The following is an 18,444-nucleotide window of genomic DNA, read 5'->3' as shown; positions in this document are numbered from 1 at the left end:
TTGCAGGCTTTTGCTAATAGCAGTTTTTAGGAGGAGTTTACTGAGTTTTAATCAGGAAAGTGTAATGGCCATCATAGTAGGCATGAGCACCCTCTGAATGTGCAACAATGACTGCACATGCGCATTGTAGTTGGGTCTCATTCAGGTGGTCATTAGTCCCAGAGACTGCACAGTGCCTGCAGCCCCTAGCAAGAAGACAGACTGCCTGTAGTTATTGCTCCAAATTAAAGTGTGTGCCCTAATAATTCATCTCAGGCATCTTATCTGTAGTCACTACTCCCAAATACTTAACTACTCAACACACATAGAACCTGAAAACCTATTCTTCACTTTAGCATTTAATCTTGAATTACATTTTTTACATAGGAGTTGCTTCAAGGCTAGAGTACTCTGCTTGGATCATAAGTCCATGAAGGATCAACTGTTACCCATGTAGCCTAGTCACTCAGGTATTTAGCAGTGAAAGGCTCGCTTCAGCTCCAACAATAAATATGTTCTCCTATGACACCCTTTGAGTGCCAGTACAACATATGGATAGGCGACCAATACCAACAGCTGCAAATATTTCACAGATTACCTTAAATGTTGGTAGCATGAGAGATGAAACCCTTTTTGGTATTTCCGCTTCATTAACATCACACTCGACAGGAAACTTGCGTCTGGGTACCAGAGTGAAATTCTCTGCCTAACAATTCAATTACCAACAGCAAAACTCCAAGAACTCATTGATAAATTCCTGATTCTGCAATGGAATTGCTCTTCAGAGCATCTGGTGGACTTGCACCTTCTTGGCAAGTTTCAGTTCATACCCGCTGTATAGTATTGTGTTTTCTCCAATTCTGTACAGAGCCCGAATGCCCGTATGGGTCTTGTTTGCACTTTATAAAGCTTTTCAAATAAATAAATAAGGGACTATTCATTTATGGAAGTCCAAACATTTTCCTTACCTACTTTGTCGGTCAAAAACAGGGCTGTTCTCTGGTCTTTTCACATGCTTTTGAAAAGTAAATGGGTCTTTTATATATTTTAAATCCTTAAAATTTCAAAACAATGTTGCATATAAAAATGTCTAAACACTTATTCTGGCTTAGGTCCTGATAGTGGTGCAACAGAGGGGTCAACTACTGAGTGGACCGGAAGCATGCATTCTCAGAAAATGTCAGCCTAATTACCCACAGCCAATATCACAGTTGGCGCGAGACCATCTTGATCAACATGTCCTTCCTGGACGGTCTCATTGTGGTGTTTTTCTGGCAAATATTCAATTTCCTCTATGAGTCTGATCCCAACACTGAACAGTTGATGTATACACCGTACTCTACTCTTATTACAAGTTATTAGTTCAATAAGCATCCACAAAATTAAGTTAATCTTACCATTTTTCGAAATCACCAATGCAGGGCTCCATGGGAGTGTCGGAGGAAAGAAGGCGCTCACCGTGACTGAGAAGCGAATAGAGCAAAGAGATACCGAACTGAAAATAAAACAAATAAGTGAAAAATATGGAAACAAGTGAGCAGAAGTACAGAAAAAAGATCTGCCTCCGTGTGTAGTACAACGCTTTGGTTGGGCATGCATATATGTTTTGGGTATAGTTTTATATTGTTTGTGGGGAGTGGAGTGACACCTGCTGGGAGCTTTACTGTACCTCAAGGGTGTAGTTTTCAATGAATGTAGAAAGTGTGTGCATCCATCTATGCACACAATATTCCCCATGCGCCTGGTCATAGGAGCTACATGTTCAGAGCAACACCAAATATAACCAAGTTGGTTTTCTCCCAGACAAGTCTGAAATGTCAGACCTGGTCTGGCACAGATTTGTCCTTGTCCATTGACAAATGTTTTAGTGATTCTTACACCTGGACATGCCCAATTTTCTGTTAAAATAACTGTCCACTCACTACCATCAAATCTCAGAGCTGTAACACATGTGGGGAAAGATATTGGGGTTTGGGTTACGAAATAGAAATTTCACACTTTATTTGAAAATAATGCAGAATACCACAGAGATGCTCGACCATTCGTTCTGAGATCCAAGTGCTGCGATTTCATCAAGAGGCAAGACCACTATTCAGGGTTAAAAAATGTACCAGAGTATAGGATGCATTTACATTTTGAAATTTCAATTTGCGTGTCGAATCCTCGCCATAGCACAAAAACTTGAAATGAATGGCATTGGAACCGCTCACGCTGCTACTTAAAAGAAATATATCTCGAAAGTTAATCTCAAAAAGGAAAAAAGGAAGCAATAGACCCAAGGGGGGTAAAAGGTAATATTGCTTTTAGCGCCCAGCATCACTCCCATCAGTGTTTTTCCTGCTCGCCAGGTACATACAATTCCATCTCTGTCTCACCGGCTATACATGTGTGTACTTATTACTTCTGTTGAACAGAAGCTGCAGGTGAATGGTGAGAACAAAAACAGCGGAGGTCACAATTGTTGCATGCAATACAAAAGAGATCGAAAAAAAGGGGTAAGAGGACCCAACAAAGTCTGTGGATGCTGCCTTCCCGGCATAATCAATCCACCACCAAGGCATCCTTAGACAGATTGCTTATACTTTGAGGAGTGAGAATATTCAGAATGTGTTGCTGTTCTTTCGAAAGACCCTCTACGCAGGGAACTTTGCGGTAACATGTAATGTCAGCCCTATAATAAATAAATTATATAGATTTAGGGTACTGGCAAGTAACATTTGCTATAAGTTAAGTAAACCCAAGTGTTAAAGACATTCCAATATTCTGAAAAGAACTATAGACTGATCGAAATAGAATGACACAAATGTAACAAAACAGTAGGATTTTTTATTTACTAGTCCTGAAGAAAGCCATGGATTCTTAGTGCTCCCAGCAGACCAATCAGAACATTTGTAGAGGGCACTACTTATCCGTGCGGGTCTCAAGGTCCTGGGGGGGGGGGGGGGGGGGGGGGGGGGAAGAAATGCTGCTACTGCTCGAATAGCCAGGTCTTGAGGAGTCTTCTGAAGGTTAGCAGGTCCTGGGTCTGCCAAAGGGGGATGAGGAGGGTGTTCCAGGTCTTGGCGGAGAGGTAGGAGAACGATTTGCCGCCGGAGGTTGCTCTTCGGATGCGGGGGACTGTGGCGAGGGCGGCGGAGCAGAGGTGGCGGTTGGGGGTGTAGAAGTAGAGTCTTCTGTTGAGGTATGCTGGACCGGTGTTGTGGAGTGCCGTGTGTGTGGGTGAGGATCTTGAAGGTGATCCTCTTGTTGACGGGGAGCCAGTGCAGCTCTCTTAGGTGGGGTGTGATGTGGCTACGGCGAGGGGTGCCGAGGATCAGGCGTGCGGAGGCGTTCTGAATGCGTTGAAGTAGTTTCAGGAGTTTGGACGAGGCTCCTGTGTAGTCCAACCTGCTGCTGTCGAGGGACTGGGTGACCGTTCTTGTTTCGGTGGGGATCCACCTGTAGACCTTGTGTAGCATGCGGAGCGTGTTGAAGCAGGAGGTCGAGACGGCGTTGACCTGTGCTTCGTCATGGAGAGGGTAGAGTCGAGGATGAACCCTAGGTTGCGTGCGTGGTCGGTGGGTGCTGGAGCTGTTCCCAGTGCGGTCTGGCACCAGGAATCGTCCCAGGCCCAGGGGGTGGATCCGAGGATGAGGACTTCCCATCATGTCAGAGTTTAGCTTCAGTCAGCTGTTCTTCACCCACTCGGCGATGGCTTTCATTCCTTCGTGGAGGTTGGTTTTGGCGGTGTGGGGGGTCCTTGGTGACTGAGAGGATCAGCTGGGTGTCGTCAGCGTAGGAGATTTTGTGGAGGTCATGCAGTTGGGCGACGTGGGCGAGCGGTGCCATGTAGATGTTGAACAGTGTTGGGCTGAGGGATGAGCCCTGGGGTACACCACAGATCTCAGTGGCTTCGGAGCGGAAAGGGGAGATGCAGACGCTCTGGGCTCTGCCGGAGAGGAAGGGAGGTGGTCCAGTCCAGGGCCTTCTCTTGGATCCCAGCGTCGAGGAGGCGTGTGCGTAGGGTGCGGTGGCAGACCGTGTCGAAGGCGGCTGACCGGTCCACTAGGATGAGGGCCACTGTTTCACCGTTGTCTAGCAGGGCCCTGAGGTCATCCGTGGTGGCGATGAGGGCAGTTTTGGTACTGTAGTTGCTTCGGAACCCGGACTTGGACAGGTGCAGGATGCTGTTCTCCTCGAGGTAGTGGGTCAGTTGGCTGTTGACAGTCTTCTTGATTACCTTCGCCGGGAGCAAGGAGATGGGCCGGAAGTTTGAGGTCCTGGGGGTCAGCCTTGGGTTTTTTGAGTAAGGTGTTGATTTTGGCATGCTTTCAGCTCTCCGGGAAGATTGCTGTCTCGAAGAAGATGTTGATGGCTTTCCGGAGATGGGGTGCGATGGTGGTGCTGAAGATGTGGTGTGGGCATGGGTCTGACCGAGATCAAGAGTGGATGGTGTTTATGATTTTGATGGTGTTATCGTAGTTTGTTGGTCCAGGAGAGCAGGGGGTCGGTGCGGATGGTGGCCGTGGTGGCAGAGGTCTCAGTGGTTGTCAGGGCGGTCGTGGCATTGAAACAGTCGTGGAGGTCTGCGTTCTTGCGATGGAAGGTGGCAAGGGCGTCGCACAGGTCTTGCGAAGGTGGGATGTCGTTGGTGTTGGAGCTGGGGTGGGAGAGTTCCTTCACGATGTTGAAGAGCTCTTTGCTGTTGTGTGCATTGTTGTCTAGGCGGTCTTTGAAGGAGGCCCTTTTGGCGGATCTGATGAGGTGATGCTGTCTGCGGGTGGCGTTCTTGTGGGCTGCGTAGCTATCCGGTGTCTATTCACGGTGCCATTTCTTCTCTAGCTTTTGGCAGGTTTGCTTGGAGGCCTTCAGTGAACCAGCTGGCTCTCTTTTTCAAAATATTTTTATTAACATTTTCAATTCCAACAATATCTGCAATACCATATGGTTTCATTGTTACATACATCACATCTTCCAACTGTAGCCATACCTTGAACAGCAAGGACTTGTTCGAAAAATATGTCAGATTTTTGCTCAACCGTCTCTTTGCCCACACTAATACCCGATATATTATTGTCTCCTATATACACCTCAGCTAGTCAGTCATCAGAGTGATTCTTCCAGTGGGGGATCACAAATGTTTCCCCGATATTCATTCCATTTTCCCCAGACCCGTGTCAATTTTTTGGGGCATCTTCTATGGACATATACTGATTTTTCAGTTACCATTAATTCGTCCATACCACAACACCATCCGCTTAGTGTGGGAGTCTGCCTGGCTCCCCATAGTTGTGCTATATTTCTTTTCGCTAAAGCCATACCAAGCGCTACTCAGGTTTGTGCTACATGATTAAGATCTGTAGGTTCCCAGATGTGGAGTATGCATCTCTTCGGCTCAGGCGCCATCGTTATACCTGTGACCTGCGAGATTGTGCGCATGATTGCTTTCCAGTATGTGTCAATTTCTGCGCATTGCCAGAGTATGTGCCAGAATGTGCCTTGTTCACCACATTGTCGGATGCAAAGTGGTGTATCTGTTCTGTGCAATTTGTACAGTAGTGTCCTAGTGTAATATGTACGGTGTAGAACCTTCAGTTGTACTAGTTTAAATCTAGCAGGGATCGCTACCTCCCTTGGGGATGCCATAGCTGCCTGCCAGTCAGCCTTGTCTAGTTCACCCAGATCAGTCTCCCATCTAGTTTTCAGGATTGTTGTCGGGTCCGGTTGGTTATTTATAATTTTCTTGTAAGTTAATGAAATGTCTTTTTCCGTCATATGATCGGTAAGTAGCCTGTCCTCGAGGGGTGATGATTCTGGTAGTTGCGTGCCCTGTGGGATCAGTGCCGTCAGTGCATGTCGTATTTGCATGTATCTGTCTCTGTCTGCCAAGCCATAGTTCTGTTGCAATTGTGTGAACGGGATATTCTCACCCTTCTGCCATAAGTCCCCCACCTTTGAGATGCCTATTAAGTCCCATTGTCTGAACCCTTTCGTGTTCTGTAGCTTGCCTAGTTTTTTTGTGTCCCATAGTGGCGTTGCCTGCATCACGACTCGTCCCATCCCAGGTCTTTCTGCGCCTCATGCCAAATTTTAATTGTATGCGCTGTCGGCCCTGTAAGATTCTTTGTTTTATTCCTATTGTAGATTTCCCCCATCATACCATCCATACCCAGGAGATATCTGTCCATGCGATAAGCCGGTTGATCCTGCGCGGCGTGAAGCCAGTGATTTAATACCGCCAGTTGGGAAGCCCAATAGTATGTTTTGATATGTGGGAGCGCTATGCCTCCATCATACCAGCTTTTAACCAGTTTATGCATAGCAATACGGGTTGCCTTACCGTCCCATAACAGCTTGTTTACTTCATTATTAATTGCTATGAAGAATGATGGAGGGACCGGAAATTGTGTATTTTGTAGGACGTATAAGAATCTGGGGAGCGCCATCATTTAAAAGAGGGCTGCCCTGCCTAGCAAAGTAAGTGGCAGGGACCGCCAGTGGAGTACGTCCCGGCGAAATCGCTCCAGAGGTTTCATGAGATTTTCTGCAATGAAATGCGCGTCCTGACATGTTATATGAATGCCTAAATATTTAAACCCTTCGGTAGCTATCTGTATGTCACAATTACGCGGGAGAGCGCCCGAGAGTATGAAAATGTGTGATTCGTCCAATTTATAGTATATCCAGATACACGCCTGTATGCTGCACAGATGTCCATGAGGCAGTTAAGGGAGCGGGTTGGCGAGGCCAGATAAAGCAGGATGTCATCGGCATAAAGCGATATACGGTCCTCCCATCCCATTTCCCACCTAAATCCACGGATTACTGGATCTTGTCGTATCCATGCCGCCACCAGCTGGCTCTCTTGCTGGTGTGACTGTTAGAGGTTTTCTTGATCGGGGCAAGGGTGTTGGCGCAGTCGCCGATCCACTGTGAGGTTGTGGGCGGCAGTGTCAGGGTCTGTGGGGTTGGCTCCGGGCGAGGGTGGTGGTTAGCTTGTCTTCGGTGACTTTGCTCCAGCAGCGGCGGGGGGTCTGTTGTGTGCGGTGGTGCGTTTGCGGAAGGTGAAGTGGATGCAGCGATGGTCAGACAAGTGGAGTTTGGTGGTGTGGTTGAAGGGGACATGGGAGCTTGCGGAAAAGATGGGGTCCAGCGTGTGTCCGGCGGAGTGGGTGGATGTTGATGAGTTGTCTGAATCAGAGGTTGAGGGTGGTGGAGTTGGTGTCGTCATCGTTCAAGGTGGAAGTTCAGGTCCCCAAGGAGGATGTAGTCTGTGGAGGCGAGGGCGTGTGTACTGACGAAGTCGGCGATGGAGTCTATGAACTGTGGCTGGGGTCCAGGGGGGTCTGTAGACTAGGGTTCTTCTGAGGGTGGTGTTGGGGTCGGTGTGGATATGGAAGTGCAGGTATTCGGCGGTATTGGTCGAGACTCAGAGTTCCTATGGACAATGGCGATTCCTCCTCCTACTCCATTAGCGCGGTCCCTGCGGGTGATCTTGTAGCCGTCCGGGATGGCTATGGCGATGTCTGGTGCCGATGAGGGGGTTCAGCCAGGTCTCCGTCATGAAGGCGACGTCTGGGGAGGTTGAATCGAGTAGGTCCCAGAGTTCAACGGTGTGTTTGCGGGCGGAGCGGGTGTTGAGAAGAATGCATCTGAGGTAGTTGAGTTCTTTCCCGGTGGGTGGGTTGGCGGGTCGGATGCTGGTGAAGCTGCAGTTCCGGCAGGAGAAGGGTACTTAGGTGCGCTTCGGGCGGCCAGGAAGCCAGTGTGTGGGCGTCCTGTGTTGAGCGTGGAGGGTGCTGCCATAGTAGCGGAGACTGGCATCATGGCATTCGCGGGGACCAGAGGTTCTGGCGCTGGGCGCGGTCCAGGCGCAGAAGGGTTGCCTTAGGCGCGCATTCGGCACGGCCGCACAGCATCCGCCATAAGAAGGGGATGTGGGAGGGAGGAGCAGCTGGGATCGAACGAATGGGAGAGCAGGGGGCAGGCCGCAGGGGATGCAGCAGCAGGAAACAGGAGTGAGGAGCGGCGAGGGGTACAGAAGGCAAAGAGAGGGCAAGCAGGCAAAAGGGCACAGTAATGGCATAAGAGGGGAGGAGTAAAAAAATAAGACAGTAAGACAATAAAACAAATGCAGAGAGCATGAGCAAATCTTCGGCCTACAACTGGCCACCAGGGATGAGGCACAGGTGGTAGCCTGCGGGTGGAGGAGGGCCTCGGATTCCGGCAGCGGCACAGGTAGTGCTGCACCGCGTGGGGAGCGACCTGCCTAAAAGGGTCAAGGGTCGCTCTCCTCACCGCGCAGCTGCTGCCATAAGAAGGGGAGGTGGGAGGGAGGAGCAGCTGGGATTGGACGATAGGGAGAGTGAGGGGGGGGCAGGGCCGCAGCGGCGGGTAACAGGGGTGAGGAACAGCGAGGGGTACAAAAGGCAAAAAAGGGCAAAGGGCACAGTAATGGCACAAGAGGGAAGGAGAAACAAGTCAGGCAGTAAGCAAATAAAGCAAAATACAGAGGGCACGAGCGGGGGGGCGTGGCCGCAGGGGCGGAGGGAGGAAGCGAGGGTTACAGAAGGCAAAAAAGGGCAAACGGCACAGTAATGGCACAAGAGGGAAGGAGAAACAAAGTAAGGCAGTAAGCAAATAAAGCTAAATGCAGAGAGCAGAAGCGGGGCTGCAGGGGACGCAGCGGCGGGAAACGGGAGTGAGGAGCGGCGAGGGGTACAGAAGGCAAAGAGGGCAAACAGGCAAAAGGGCACAGTAATGGCACAAGAGGGGAGGAGGAAAAACTAAATAAGACATTAAGATTATAAAACAAATACAGAGAGCACAAGCAAGAGCAAACCTTCGGCCTACCACTAGCCACCAGGGCTGAGGCGCAGGTGGAGTGCCTCGGATTCAGTCAGCAGCAGCGGCAGCTGGGCTTAGGGCACGGGCACACGGTGGTGCTGTGCGGCGTGGTGAGCAACCTGCTTAAACATGTAGACTAAGGATGCCAGGAGAATCATATCTGTGAGCATCCAAATTAATTTATTTAAAACTTTACCAGGGGCTTTCAAAATAAAGGGGTAAGGACCGGTTAGCTAGTTTTTTGGTCTCGCCAGTCTGAATGCATGCATGGTCGCTTGCGAGCGAGATTGTCTTGAATAAGGGGCTTGGAGCCTGCCCATTGCTTACCCCATTCATGGGCTTCACTGTCACTCTCATATTATGCCTTCTAAATAAACAGCACGAGTGGTCTTCGCTTTCTCTTTCTGCAGGAGCACAGCCCAAGTACTTAATGCTTCAAATGTATCAAGGCCCTTCTACAGCTGGCACTGTGATTAAAGTACTATTTTTTCCTTCTCCTACGTTCGTTGCTTCTTTTCCCTCCCTCCTGTGTTGCTAGTCATCTAGCTCCCACCCTCCCCGACCATTTCTTCTTCTCCTCGTCCTCCCACCCAGGTTTTTTTCACTCATCACTTTCTCCTCCATCCGCCCTCTCCACTAGCCACGGTTTCTTCTCAATCCCCTGTTTCTTCTCCTCCACCCAAACAGACAGACGGCGGGGGTGGGATGGTGGTGGGGGCAGGAGTCGTAATGACACTGGTAGCTTCATAGCGTTTTCTTTTTTGTTTTTAACTGCCCTGCTCTCTGCCTCCTCACTTCCACCAGACCTTCCATTACCATCCACAGACTACCAAAGCAAATAGCTCACCCATAGGCGAGACCTATTGTTATACCAATGCTGGTTATCTTAATAATCACCTCAAAAAGGAAACGTTCTCCCTCCACTGGGATGGAGTCCATCCTGGTTTCTAGGATACCAGATTTAGACCCGATGATGAGGCATGCCACAAAGCTGGTGAGGGTCTACAAAAACAGCAAATGCTGAATATTATCAGTGCACAGTCATAAGCAATCGGTCTGAGGATACCTTTATGGTTCATTAGTCATATGAAATTCTACAGGTGACAAGTTCTGCACCCCTTTTCTGAATCTCTAAAGCAGGTTGTACGGCAGTCTGAATATTTTATGAGCACCTAGCAGAGAATGCTGAGGTCATACATTTAGTGCACTTTTGTACGGTAGCACTGAGGTTCCCGCGTTCAGTATACGTAAAAAAAAAAAAAAAAAAAAGCTTCAGAAATGTCAAACATTAAATGTCTTCCTGCAGGCATACCCACCATCAATCCTTCAGTCGCTTCCTCATTGTTCAGCATCCCTGAAGCAGTATAGAAAGGTACCAGAGCACTTGCACCCTCTGGTTCGGCTCACAGAAAGGCCATATTCACCAAGTGAGAGGTCAAAATAGTTGTCCTGCTCGAAGAATTGGCACAACACTGAAGCCTTCGAGGGGATTGTACGAATGACTCAATTAGGATCCTCTGGATGAAGCTCAAAGGTATTCATTTGCAGCCGATCAATCGCCGAGAAAAAGGGTGGAGAATGCTAAGGCCTGAGTGCAGAACCATGCCCTGCTGCTGTGATAGTAGATCCTCATGGAGGGACAGCGTGATTGAAGGACAGATGCTTATGCCTAGGTGTTCAGGACACCATACTCTTACTCTTCTTACCCAATACGGGGCCACTAGGATGACTTGGGCCTGGTTGGTGTTGATCTTCCCAAGAACTCTGGCCAGGAGTGGTATCAGCAAAAAGAAATACAGAAGTCCTTAATTCTACTCAAGGCAGAAGAAGTCTGTGGAATAGAAATGTGGATGCGTAAACCCCAAAGAAATGTGGAGATTACATATTCGCAGCGCTAGAGAACAGATCGAGCCAGGGCACTACCCATTAGAGGAAGACACTTTGCACCACCTGGGTGGTAGTTGCCATTCATGTTCTGCTACAAGCCAACAGATAAGCTCATCTGCCCTGGCATTCAACAATCCCAGCACTCCAATTCACCAACAAGAAGATTCCTTAGTGGTCCAGCCATTTCCAGCGCAACAGGGCCTCCTAGCACAGGGTCCTTGACCCCACCCTGCCTGTTGTAGTACCACACCACAGTGAGATGGTCTGTGAGCACCTGTACCAGCTTTCCCTTGAGGGATGGAAGGCTGGCTCAATGCCAAGCAGGTGGCCCTCCGCTCCAAAAGGTTGATAGAGAGTCAGTACTCCACCGGAGACCAGAGGCCTCTGATCCCCCACCTCCACAGATGGTCACACCAACCCAGAAGTGATGAATCCGTCACCACTGTCAGTTCGGTTTGGGGGAAGGGAGAGGGGTTTGCCCTGAGCCAATTGTGGCCCAGCAATCACCATTGCATATGTTTTTCAGTTGTCTGAAATCTGAACATGGTTGAGAATTCCCATTGATGTTGGGCCCACTGAGACCTTTGATCCCACGTTAGAGTCTGCATTTAGCACCAGGTTAGGGAGAACCAGATTTGGGCTGGACTGTTCCAATTGGAGCAGGGTCAAGACTGATTTGAATATAGCTGGGTCCAAACTGATGTGACGGTGTGCAAAATAATGGAATAGGTAATTACCATAGACTGATTAATTCAAGCATTCGATCACTTTTTTGTAGACTTTAGTAAGTAGCACCTGCCATACTCCACAAGTAGGATTCCAGAGCCAAGATTGAAAGATCAGGATCATAGCCTGATGTCCTGGACTCTCTTTCCTGGGGAAAAGGCATGAAATCTACCAGTACCTAGAATGGCTCAGATGAAGAGGAATGCCTGGGAAGAAGTCAGGTGTGACTTTGGTGTGTTAGTGAACTCCAAATATGACCGGAGGTTTGCCATAGTCAGGAGGTGGTAGACAACTGCTTGGGGCAAGACCTCCTTCAACAGTCAGTGGTCAAGATAGGGAAAGACTGGAAGCCCTGAACTCCAAAGGTGTGCAGCTACTACCACCATCACTACGGAAGGACTGATGAAACCAAAGGGGACCACAACGCAAACTGAAAAGGCTCCTGTCCCACTGAGAACCGCTGGTAGCACTGATGGCCCTACAGGACAGATATCTGAAAATAAGAGCCCTGGAGCTACACCATTATCCTTTTTCAAGGGTCGGGGCAGACCAGATCTGGAAAAGTATTTGCATTTTGAATTTTTCCTTTCAGAGGAAGGCGCTGAGAGGGCACATCTAAAATAGGATGAAGGCCTCCATCCTTCTTGGGCACCAGAAAGTTGAAGCAGGTGGGAAGGGCATAGCCCTTCAGAACAATTTGCAGGGCACACGCTATGAAGTTATGGCCTACTGACAGGGCAAGAATTGTAGTGGAGCTCAGCCACCCAGTGGGAGGCAGGACACTAAAGGCACAATAAAGGGTTTGGCAAGTGGGGCTGTGGGAGGAGTAAAGCGCTGTGTTTCCTGTTGACCTTAACCGCATTGGCAGTGGGCAGTACAGCTGTGACAGTGAAACTGTTGGATGCCTTGTGAGGGTTGAATTGGCTGGTGGTATGGAGAACCTCAGAACAAAGGCATTCAAGGAGCAGTAGGGTTGATGCAGGAGGTGGGGCAAGTAAGCCCAGGGAGAGTACTGTGGCCCTGCTCTCCTTGAACCACTCGAGAGCAGAGTCTGCCTTGTCAATCAACAGGCAAGGCCTGACGAACAGCAAGTTCATGAAGGACAACGGGATATCGCCCCAAAAAAACTGGTGAACGACCGCAATGAAGTGAGATACTGGTACCAATGCCCCCCCTCCCCGTAGAATCGGTAGTGTCCAAGTCACAACAACTTGTCCAAGTCACAACTGCCCTGTATGGCCTAGGTGGGGACCGGTCCCAGATATTCAGGAACATGTGGAAGGAGTTCAGTTACCAAAACCCAAAGGTCATAGAAACCTTTCCCCAGCAGGCAGCTAGCATTTACTGATCTAGTGTCAAGCTGGTGGATGAAAAACACAAACCTTTTTCCGACCGGCTCCCACTGGAGGAGGGGGGATAGTCTGGAGTATGTTGGGGTTTTCCTGCTTGCAGAAGCTTGTACCACTAAGCTTTCAGGGGAGGGTTGTTGAGAGAAAAATGCCAGGTCGCAAGTGTCATGATCCCCTGTTCACTGTATGGCTGGTGCGTGGTGTGTTAAGTGCGCGCCTGCCCCCTTGCTGCTGGAACGTGTTGGGCAGGTTGGCGGTCTAGCCTTCCTCTGACGGAAGCAGTCGATCGACCAGCTGACTGGCGCTTCCGCGGAGAACCGCATAACTGAAGGCAGTTCCGGCCCAGACAGCGCTTCGTATTAACGTTGTGAGCTTCGCAGGAGCCAGTAACCGGAGCTATTTCCTGGACCGCGCAAGGGCACCCACAATCCCCCAGCGACTTGTGCAGGCACATGGAGCCGCTTTTTTCCTTAATTCCCGGACCGCGTAGGAGCGATTGCTTACCCCCAGCCTTCAGCGACTTGTGCAGGTGCACGGAGCCGCTCTTCCCTTGTTTCCCGTAGTGTGCAGGAGTGCTTGCTTACCCCGAGCCTTCCAAGACATGTGCAGGTGCAGAGGCGCTTTTCCTTTAATCTCAGGACCGCGCAGGAGTGCTTGCTTACCCCCAGCCTTCAGCGACTCATGCAGGTGCACGGAGCCGTTCTTCTATGTTTCATGGACCACGCAGGTGCACTTGCATCCCCCCTGACTTCAGCGACTCGTGCAGGTGCACGGAGCAGTTTTTCCTTTGTTTCCAGGAGCGCGCAGGAGCGCTTGTTTTAATTTCTGTTTACCGACTGTTCGCATGGGAGCGCTTGGTTTCTTGGTCAGCCCTAGACCGACAACACTTTAACCTTCTAGGCGCTGCGCCCCAGGTGACTACACTGTTCTTGCATCCGTTGTCTGTTGTGCAGGATTCATGTCAGTAGCTGAGTGTTACCCATCTGCTCTCTCTCACAGGTGGTGTTTTCCTAAAGACTCTAAGAGCACCTGAGGGCGTGTCCGTCAGGCCTCCCTATAGGCAGTCTTCACCCCTATTTGGCTACCTCCCCCAGTCCCCTCTTCAACCTGGTCAGTACTTAATCCTTTCTAGGGTAAGGGAGACAGTGGTGGTTGCTCATATCTTCCCTGCGGGATCGCTTCACAAACGGAAGGTAAGCTTTGTGGGGTCCCGACAGCAAGGGGCAGAGCGGTGGAGTCATGTAATCTGGAGGTTGACTGGGAGGTGGGGGGGGGGATTCGGGGGAGGGGGGTATAGCAAGGTTTCACCCACACCCCCAAAGTATCTGTAAGAGCCTCATAAAAATGTAGAAGGAGTTCAGTGGACATTTTACCCTAAACATTAGCCTGGCATAAGGAGCACTCTCCTCAGTGGCAAGGCTAGGGGGGAGCGGATCCCCAACTCAAGGGAGTTAGAGGACTTTAGTGTCCTGTAGGTCATCATACCAATTCTTCTTGTGAAATGGTCGGCCAATCCCATCACCAGCATAGTAGTCTTTGTCCGAATCAGTGCAGAACAGGGAATGCAGGGAGTGCATTAGTCCTTGTGGAGGCAGATCTAATAGAGGAAGTTGTTCCTCTACAGCAGTCCAGCACAACCTCATTCGAGGTCAAACTGGTGCAGACTCTGCATCAGAGAGGAAAACTGGAGCCTCATCTTCCAGCATAGATGTAGTCCACGTTAAAGTACTGAGAACCAGCGTGGACCATGGAGCTGGCGGCAAATTGCCCAGATTGAAGCCAGAGTGGGCCCTGTTGTGAGGTCAGAAGGGTCAAGCTGGCACTATGGGTGAACCCACCGGCAGGAATGCAGGTGAAGAACCTCGGATTAGTGGGGCCAGTGGGTGAGACAGAGGAAGTCAGCAAGTATCCAAAAGTTGTGAGCATAGCCTAGCAAAACTCTGATCTGTTTAGGCATGGCGGACGGCCCTGGAAACACTCATAGTGCTGGGACAAGTTGTGGAACAATCTCCGAAATCCAGCAACTTCAGGAGCTCCCACACCTTCTTGTGGGAGAGTGAATGGCAGGAAGGGGCCAAGTCCTGCTTAAATATGGTTTTTTTCGATTTGACTTACCAGAGGACTTTGATCAAGACAAAGACCAACCTCTACAACAACTGATTTCTGGATCGCATACATGACCAGGACCAAGCTTTCAGCTTAGCCTGGTCTTATTGCTGAAACTTCCTGTGCTTGGAGATGTAGTGTTACACCTTGTGGTCTCGTATGGCCTTTGGGTTCATTGATGCTCAGTCACTGTAGGCCTTTTAGTCACGGTTGGACTGCAGGCACCAAAGGTAATCTGATGAGAATTATTTGTCAAAGACATCTGTTTGCAACAGTCATTACAAGACTTAAAACCTGTCATTTTGGTAGGTGCCTTGTCCCTTGCATGAATCAAAAGCAATTTTTGATCACTGTAAGGGTCTCAAAGAGATGAGAGCTTTGGAGAGCTTGCTTGGCCCCGAAAGGAAGGAACTGTTGTCAGTGTGCTGGGTTGGTGCTCATATAGGCTACTCACATTTCCAGAGAGGAATGGTGTCAGTGTAGAGGCGCACAGCACCACATACCGGCAAGCAGAGGTACTGCTGAAAAGTTTCCAGATCCAGTCGGACACCTGGGGACTATTCAAAAGGTGAATAACCTGAAGTGTCTATCAGAAAGCAATTTGTGGCTAGGTTTTTGCATGCCCCAGCCTAAGGGATTCTTCTGTACCATCTCAGATGGGATTAGACAAGTGATGTTTAGACGGACACTGGCCTCTAATCAGGACATTTTCCTTATTGACAATTGACATGATGGCTCCCTCTAGGACTTCATACGTGCGCTTTACCACAGCCTCCTCTTTCCATAGCACTAGAAGCAACTCCACATTGATGTGAACTCTCAAAATAATCATAAAAGGCTATATTTTTCTTTTCTACATTACTTGGAAAAATGTTCAGTTTTGCCACCCATTTTTAAACTGGATTCCATTTGAACAAATCTTTATATTGAACATGGAGAATTACATTTTATAAGCACATTTTATTCTACCTTTGCTTGTATTGCTGCAAAGATTAGTGTTTCAGAATACGTACACCAGCTAACCACCAGTTTATGGCTAATCAACATCAGTGAAAAACAGGAGCTTTGGGAGTGGGGAGATATGCATACTACCAGATTCCACGAGAGCAGGAAAAATAGAAATTATCTGGTCAAACTAGAGGCAGATCTTTTCAAAAGCATAACCTTAAATACTCATTATAGAGGCCCTTGACTATTGCTCCGCTAACAAAAGGTTAAGATGCCTGAGAGGGCAGCCCCTGCGCCTTGGTACTCGGATACTCTGAAGAGAGAAAAGACCCTTTTGCAGGGCCAAAGAAAGGAAATGGAGGTAATCTGAATCTGAGCCAGACGAAGCCCTGTATCGAACGGCATACCTAACTAGCTGAAATGCAGCTAGAAGGGCACACCTGGGCTCTCAAAATTGCAAAAGCTATCAACTCCGAGGGAGCTCTTTAAGATTTTGAAGGAATTTACGAACCCTAGTGCTAACAACCTATCCTTGCCACCCACCCAGGAACTATGTGAAGACTTAGTCAACCACTTCACCAACAAGATCAATCTAATTTATCGTTCCTTTGGGTCGGAAGAGACACAGGACAAGGAAGATCCTACACAGCAGGCTCCCACCCCTAGTCTAGGATCTTTTCCTGACCTAATGAGTGAGCAAGTGGGTTCATTAATCATGCACGTAAAATCAGGTTCCCTACTGGACCCGGTCCCACCAGCAGTTTTAGTAGAACTTTCTCCGGTCTTGGCTGATGTGCTAGCTGAAGTTTATAACAACTCGCTAGCCACAGCCACATTTCCCCATAAGTGGAAAAATGCACGCATTAAACCACTGCCTAAAAAGGCATTGGTTGACCCGAATGATCTGCAAAACTATAGGCCGATCTCTCTTCTGCCTTGTTCAAAAATCCTGGAGACTATAATTAATAGGCACCTTTCCGACTATTTGGAAAAAAACATATTGGACCCTTCCCAGTCCGGTTTCCGGGCCTCTCATAGTACAGAGGCTGCCCTCCCGGAGGTTATTGACTCCATAAGGATGTTGCTGGACAAGGGAACCCCTACGATGCTGGTCCTTCTCGATCTCTCAGCCGCCTTTGACACCATTTCTCATCGTATCCTATTAGATAGGTTGCGAGGGATTGGTGTTAGAAGCATGGCTTTGAAATTGATCCATAGCTATCTGTCGGACAGGTTACAATGTGTTCAGCTGGACTATCTTTTGTCTCAAACGACCACGGTGGACAAGGAAGTTCCCCAGGGATCTATCCTTAGTCCCACTTTAATATATATGTGGCTCCCTTTGCTGGCATTATCAGAAGTTGCGGGTTTGATACAATATCTTACGCAAACGACACAGCGGATAATGCCTATAGAGGAAGATATCACAATAACAAAGCAAAAGTTCAAAAATTGCATGTCCACTATAGCAAGCTGGATGAGGAAGAATTTCCTTCAGCTGAACTCCACAAAAACCGAGATATTGCTATTTCAGACAGCAAAAGAGCTGTGGACCTCGGATTGGTGGCCTTCAGAACTGGGAGCGGCACCTTCCCCAAAGAAATGTGCGAAGGATCTAGGCATCAGAATCGACAAACTGTTGATGGAAGAACATGTTAAATCACTCTCGGGCACCTGCTTTGGAACAATGAGGATGCTTAGGAAAATATTCCTGTGGATCCCTCTTGCGGCCAGGAAGTCGCCGATTCACTCGCTTTTGATCAGTCGACTAGACTATGGCAATGACTTATGGGAATAAGAGAAGACCTGGCATCAAAACTGCAGGTGGTCTAAAATACGGGAGCTCCCCTAGCCCTGAATAAGCCAGCACGTACGCCCTCTGTTCCACTCCTACATCAACTGCACTGGCACCCCATCAGGAAACGGGCCATCTTTAAATTGTTATGTACGGTCTTTAAGTCTCTACAGGGGATCGGCCCTGCTTACTTGAAGAAAAAACTTGCATTGTACCGACCAACACGGCAGTTAAGATCTAGTAATCGCTCTCTACTCTGTACTCAGAAAGGTCGAGATAGGTGGCCGGGCTTTTTCCTCATCTTGCCCCTCAGCATTGGAATAAGCTCCCGGAGGAGATTCGTGCCTGCTCTACTTTTGCACGGTTCAAGAAGCTACTCAAAACCTGGCTGTTTTAAACTCTACTGCCCATCTGGTGTCCCCCTCTCAGGCGCTGAGAAATCCCTTTGGGGAGGATTCGCTGCACCATACAAATGAGTAAATAAATAAATTTGAAAAAACCAAAATCTCCCCAAACTTGCTTCCACGAAGTATCAGTTACACAACAACTGCGAAATGTGTCAGCACATTAATATGCTTAGGAAATTTGATGCAACTTACCTGGTTGTGAAAGGCTTGGGTTAAAGGCAGACCCTCCGAATCTGGTAGAGGCTTGATCAATTCCTGGAGGACACCGATAAGCTCACTGAAGGAAAGTTTGCTGATCACAGCTGTCAATGGTGGATGGAGAACTGGAAGGGACTAAATTTACAAATAAAGATGCAATAAGCTATGCTGCTTCTCAGCATGAAATGTGATTGACAATTTTACTATATATAGCTATCAGAGT

The 18,444-nt window shown here is 48.7% G+C and overlaps 1 protein-coding gene across 5 annotated transcripts in view; it reads right to left on the bottom strand.

The window, feature by feature from the left end:
• The window catches only part of PATL2 (PAT1 homolog 2), a 443,602-nt gene that overhangs the window by 32,870 nt on the left and 392,288 nt on the right, over window positions 1-18,444 (bottom strand). For all 5 annotated transcript variants that reach the window (XM_085621371.1, XM_085621372.1, XM_085621370.1 and 2 more), the window contains 2 exons: window positions 18,216-18,356; window positions 1,377-1,474 (listed from right to left, as the gene is read on the bottom strand). In XM_085621371.1, coding sequence (XP_085477497.1) covers window positions 1,377-1,474; window positions 18,216-18,356 — 239 coding nt within the window. The remainder of the gene's footprint in view (window positions 1-1,376; window positions 1,475-18,215; window positions 18,357-18,444) is intronic.

Source organism: Triturus cristatus, chromosome 8 (assembly GCF_964204655.1).
Source record: "Triturus cristatus chromosome 8, aTriCri1.1, whole genome shotgun sequence".
NCBI classification, from domain to species: domain Eukaryota; kingdom Metazoa; phylum Chordata; class Amphibia; order Caudata; family Salamandridae; genus Triturus; species Triturus cristatus.
This window is presented reverse-complemented; position numbering and strand designations above follow the sequence as displayed.